We start from the raw sequence: 6258 nt of genomic DNA on the forward strand, positions 1-6258 counted from the left end.
GTACATACCACCCCTGCTTCTGCCATTGGCCAATTGTGTGGCCTTAGGAAAGTCATTTTCTCTTCCTGAGATTTAGTTTTCTTCTCTAAAATGGGGATAATAAAACGTGCATTGCAGGGTTGTTGTGATGATTACTGATAACCTAAATGAAGTAGCTGGGCTGCAGTCGGGGCTCAGTAAATAGTCCTGATTATTATAACATGCCGCCCAGCCCAGTCCTGGATGCCGTGAGTAGCACTCAGTAATACCTGATGAATAAGACGACAATGATGACAGATGATAGGATAACGGTAGGACGACATTTAATCTCCTGGGTCCTTAAAGATCACTTGTCCTGTGATGGCCCAACTATACCTCAGTTGCTTGATTCTTTTTTTTTTTTTTCAGCTGAAAGTTCTCACATTTATTACTGAACCGACCTACTGGTGTAGAGGCATTGTAACAGAGAAAAATCATTTCCCTGATAAAACATGTCTATTGGCCAGGTGGGAGGGATGTTTACGGACAGATAGGATAGGAACACATGATCTTCCTGCAGCTTAAATATGTGTGCCAATTAGGTGTGTCATTTCATGATGTGTGATGCCTTATAGACCCAGCTTGGTTCTTCTCCAGTGCCTCCTCTTGGAGTTGTACCTGATTTTATTACCAGTTTTCACCCGAATCCACTGGGGAATGGGATGATTCTGCTCTTGTTTCATGGCCAGGAATCGCTTGATTCCAAATGTCTTGTGAGAAGACATGGCAAAGATCAGTGGGCCATACACACCAGGATGGCGGTGGAAAGGGGCAAGCGCGGCTGCCATTCTTAACGTGCAGTCCAAGGTATGCTGATTTTAACTTCTCAGGAGAAAACCTTTTTAAGTATTTCATTAGAAAAAGGAGAGGAGAGATAACCAGATATTTTGTGCCTCCTTGATAGAAGAACATACTACCAGTGAAGTAGTTGTGCCAAAAAAGAAAAAAAAAAGTCACACATGAATATGTCATTCAGCCTCTAGACCCAACTGCGGATTTGTAGGAAACACAGGGCAGAGCACATGTTAAAAAACCACCACAGGGAAGCAATCAACGAGATCCAGATTGTGAGAAATACTACAGGAAAAATAGTGTAGTTTCCTCAATAAACACATTGCAAGAAAAAAAGAGGGAGAAGGAATTTATAAATTTAAAAAAGATTTAAGGGACAGATCATCCAATTTCCATTTGTGGCTATTACTTGAGCCTTGAGTCAAACAAAAAAAATTTTAAGAAATTCATAAGCGGTTAGGAAATCTAAATACTGACAGGATGGATCAAAGGTCTGGTTTTTTTTTTTAAGATTTATTTATTTATTTGTCAGAGAGAGCAGGAGAGCACTGCTGAGTAAGGAGCCCAACGTGGGGCTCGACCCCAGGACCCTGGGATCATGCCCTGAGCCACAGGCAGACGCTTAACTGACTGAGCCACCCAGGCGTCCCAAAGATCTGTCTTCTTCTATGTCTTCATATATGTATTTTCTGACTTCAGAAATTCCCATTAATTTTTAGGTAAGATAATGGTATGATGTGTTAAAACAGCAGTTCTTATTTTTTGGAGATTCCCTTTTAAGATATGTGTGCGTTGATGAAGTATGGTATCTGGAATTTGCTTTAAAGTCACACAGAAGGGGCAAAGGGAGGGTGAAGGTAGGGATCTAGAGGAAACAGGGTGGATACTACTTGATTCCTGTCGAAGCTGGGTGATGCGGAGGGTTGTGTATTATTTGTCCGTTTGCATATGTTTGAAGTTTTCCACAGAAAATAGTTTGAAGAGGTTAAGGAATCATATTGAAAACAGTAAGTCCGGGGGCGTCTGGGTGGCGCAGTTGCTTGGGTGCCTGACTCTTGGTTTTGGCTCAGGTTGGGATCTCGGGGTGGTGAGATTGAGCCCCGTGTCAGGCTTCACGCTCAGTGTGGAGTCTGCTTGAGATTCTCTCTCCCTGTACCCCTCCCGCTCATGCTCTCTCTCCTTCTCTCTCTGAAATAAATAAATAAATAAATCTTAAAAAAACCCAGTAAGTCCATTTATCCAATACTGGATGCATAGCAAAGACGTTTAGATGTAAAGAAATGCAGAATATTCCTTACTACAGTGTTGGACAACTGCACCATGTTGGTTCAATGAATAAATTAATGTATATCTCCCCTAGGTGGCCCTCCATACTGAGGTTTCTACATTGTGCACAGAAATAATATTTTTTCTATTTCAAATTACAATTAGTATCTTTTATATGTTGTAGGTTAAATTCCTTGAAAAAACAGACTCTGATAGGGAGTTTGCGGGAAGAAGTTTTTTTGGGGGGTGAAGTGTCCTTTTGTGATCAGTTCTAGCGGGGGAGTGAAGTCAAGAAGAATGGGCAGAAGAAGGAGTTGACCTGTGATACTGTTGCCGAAGGAGCAACTCCTAAGAGCTCAGGAGATGGAAGGCCTTTCAAATACGTACAGCCTGGAGCACTGGGGCCAGGCCTTTGCTCTTGAAATCACCCTCCTGCCTCCCTTGCCCTGACAAACCTGAACTAATCCTTCAAGGCTGATCTCAAATGTTTCTGTGTCTGCACACTTTTCTTAAAACATCCACTGTCATGTTGCTGTCCAGTTTTCCCAGCACCATTTGTTGAAGAGATATTCTCTTTCTCATTGCATATTCTTTCCTGCTTTGTCGGAGGTTAATTGACCATATAATTGTGGGTTCATTTCTGGGTTTTCTATGCTGTTCCACTGATCTATTTTTGTGCCAGTTCCATACTGTTTTGATCATTATAGTTTTGTAATATAACTTAAAGTCCAGAATTGTGATGCCTCCAGCTTTTTCTTTTTCAAGGTTGCTTTGGCTATCTGGGGTCTTTTGTGGTTCCATACAAATTTTAGGATTGCTTGTTCTAGCTCTGTAAAAAATGCTGTCGGTATTTTGATAGGGTTTGCATTAAATGTGTAGATTGCTTTGGGTAGTATAGATGTTTTAACCCTTTTCTTACACCATACCCAAAAATAAAATCAAAATGGATTAAAGACCTAAATGTGAGACCTGAAACCATAAAGATCCTAGAAGAGAGCACAGGCAGTAACTTCTTTGACATCAGCTATAGCAATTCTTTCTAGATAGGTCTCCTTTTTTTTTTTTTAAAGATTTTATTTTTAAATAATCTCTATAGCCAACGTGGGGCTCGAACTCACAACCCTGAGATCAAGAGTTGCATGCTCCACTGATCGAGCTGGCCAGGCACCTTTCTAGTTGTGTCTCCTTAGGCATGGAAAACAAAATAAAAAATAAACTATTGGGACTTCATCAAAATAAAAAGCTTCTGCACAGGGAAGGAAACCAGCAACAAAACTAAAAGGCAACCTACAGAATGGGAGAAGATATTTGCAAATGACGTACCTGATAAAGGGTTAGTATCCAAAATATATAAAGAGCTTATAAAATCGAAAACCCCCTAAATGTATAATCCAGTTAAAAAATGGGCAGAAGACACGAAGAGACATTTTTCCAAAGACGACATCCAGATGGCCAATAGACTCATGAAAAGATGCTCAACATCACTCATCATCAGGGAAACGCAAGTCAAAACTACAATTAGATATCACCTCACACCTGTCAGAATAGCTAAAATTAGCAACACAAGAAACAAAGGTGTTGGCAAGAATGTGGAGAAAGGGGAACCCCATTATATTGTTGATGGGAATCCAAACTGGTGCAGCCACTCTGGAAAACAATATAGAGTTTCCTCAGAAAGTTAAAAATAGAACTACCCTATGATCCAGCAATTGCACTACAAGGTATTTACCCAAAGAATATAAAAATACTAAATCAAAGGGATATATGCACACTGATGTTTATAGTAGCATTATTTACAACAGCCAAAATTCTGGAAACAACCCAAGTATGCACTGACTGGGGAATGGATCAAGAAGATGTGATGTATACGTACAATGGAATATTACTCAGCCATCAAAAAGGCATGACCTCTTGCCATTTGCAACAACATGGATGGAGCTAGAGAGTATTATGCTAAGTGAAATGAGTCAGAGAAAGATAAATACTGTGTGATTTCACTGATATGTAGAATTTAAGAAACAAAACAAACAAGCAAAGGGGAAGAAAAAGTGAGAGAGGCAAACCAAGAAACAGACTCTTAACTATAGAGAACAAACTGGTTACCAGAGGGGAGGTGGGGGGGGGATGGGGGAAATAGGTGATGGGGATTGAGGAGGGCACTTGTCGTGATGAGCACTGGGTGATGTATGGAAGTGCTGAATCACCATACTGTATGCCTGAAACTAATATTACACTGTATGTTAACTAACTGGAATTCAAATAAAAATTTAAAAATAAAATCCACCCCCAGTCCGATCAGCTTTCTTCTTCCACTCTCCTTCCTCTATGAACCCTATGGGGAACAGAAAGAGCTCACATTTATAACACTTAGGATCTAAGCACCGTGTTAAACTCTCTACAAGTGCATTGTTTCAGTTAACTCACAACTATCTATGCAGTAGGTACTATTATTATACCCATTTACGGATGAAGAAATTGAGGCTCAGAGAGATTAACCGATTTGCCCAACCAAAGTCATTGAGCTACTGAGTGGCAGGGCTGGGATTTCACCCCAGGCGAGGGAGCCCCTACTCCCTTATCACCAGCGCTTACTTACCACGACCAGAGTCACTGAATCACTATTATGCTGTGCTGCCCCCTAGCTCTTGTTTTGATCTTTGTACTCCAAACCCTGAGCACAGGACCCAGCCTAGAGTCAGCATTGAATAAGTGTTTACTGAATGAATGGACAGCCATCACAGCCGTATTTCTAATAAATTTCATTTTAGACACAGATCAAATCCAGATGCAATTTACAGGCACAAGGATGACAAATGTATTTCATGGTAGCAAGGAACAACAAAGCCCACTAGAAGGGTTGAGCTTGGCTCTCCTTAACATGGCAGAAAAAGCAATTGGATAGAGACAGTGGGACTAGCAGGCCACAGATTAACTGCTAAATTGTTGAAAAGGAAAAACTATGCTTACGTAACTAAACATAAACTTTGTGGGTCTGTGCGTACATGCATGTGTATGCAGACATTGTGCCATCTCTTGCTTTGAGAATCATTGCCAAAAAAACCATTCCAGGGCGCCTGGGTGGCTCAGTCGGTTAAGTGTCTGCTTTCAGCTCAGGTCATGATCCCAGGGTCCTGGGATCGAACCCCACACCGCATCAGGAGTCTGCTTCCCCCCCTCCCTCTGTGCACTGCCCCTCCCCCCAAACACTCATCATCTCTTTCTCTCAAGTAAATAAAATCTTTAAAAAAAAATGCCATATTCATTCTGTGCTGAACATTGGGAGTCAACCATAGATGGATCACGAATTCAGATTAAATGAGATTAAATCAAGTTCATGAGTCAGGAAGTAATCAAAACAGTTACTCAAAAGTAGAGATGGGGGGGGTGCCTGGCTGGCTCAGTCGGTATGAGTTTGAGCCCCACGTTGGGTATAGAGATTACTTATCAAAAAAAAGTAGAGATGAGAACCTATAATGAAAGGTGAAAGATATAGGAATTACAGATAAGTTTCCACTATACAGAAAAACCACTCTTCTCCATTTCCAGTAAAATGTCAGAATCTGAGAAAACATATTTAGACAATCAATGTGGGGTATTAGCAAAAGGAAAGATTTCAAAGTCGTTAAGACTGAGACTCAAGTTTTTACATTGTCATTCACTAGCAATGTGACCTCAATTTTCTTTGTCTGTAAAGTGGGGACAATGATCTCCAACTTAGCATCATTATAGCGATTTAGTAAGGCCAACTATTACTTCCTTTCCCACTCCCTATGCCTGACAGGGAGCCATTGTTCCCTCCTCTGAACTTCTATAGACACGAACATTTTGCCAGTCTTGTTTCATAGATCTCCCACACATTTTTTTCCTGGAGTATTTAAGAGCAAATCCCAGACATTATTTAAATATTTCAGTTGCAAGGATTTCTGTTGTTTGTTTGTTTGTTTATTTATTTACCAAAAGACCCCACTGTAGTCTCCTGGTAAAAAAATAAAGAATCCTGGGCACCTGGGGGGCTCAGTGGGTTAAGTGTCCAACTCAGGTCATGATCTCAGGGTTGTGGGATCAAACCCTGTGTGGAACCTGCTTAGGATTCCCTCTCTTCCTCTCCCTCTGCCCCTCCCCCCTGCACTCTCTCTCTCTAAAAGAGAAAGGAAGGAAGGAAGGAAGGAAGGAAGGAAGGAA

The 6258-nt window shown here is 41.0% G+C and overlaps 1 protein-coding gene across 1 annotated transcript; it reads right to left on the minus strand.

Moving 5' to 3' along the window:
- Window positions 1–201: 201 nt before the first annotated feature.
- LOC103670834 (60S ribosomal protein L39-like) lies at window positions 202–774 on the minus strand. The gene has a single exon (XM_040626700.1). The coding sequence runs from the start codon at window positions 741–743 to the stop codon at window positions 588–590; it is 156 nt and encodes a 51-aa protein (XP_040482634.1). The 5' UTR covers window positions 744–774; the 3' UTR covers window positions 202–587.
- Between the last annotated feature and the right edge of the window lie 5484 nt (window positions 775–6258).

Source organism: Ursus maritimus, unplaced genomic scaffold, assembly GCF_017311325.1.
Source record: "Ursus maritimus isolate PB19 unplaced genomic scaffold, ASM1731132v1 scaffold_12, whole genome shotgun sequence".
Classification (NCBI taxonomy): domain Eukaryota; kingdom Metazoa; phylum Chordata; class Mammalia; order Carnivora; family Ursidae; genus Ursus; species Ursus maritimus.

Coding starts and splice junctions, on each gene's coding strand:
- LOC103670834 (XM_040626700.1), bottom strand. CDS start 743: ATGTCTTCTCACAAGACATTTGGAATCAAGCGATTCCTGGCCATGAAA.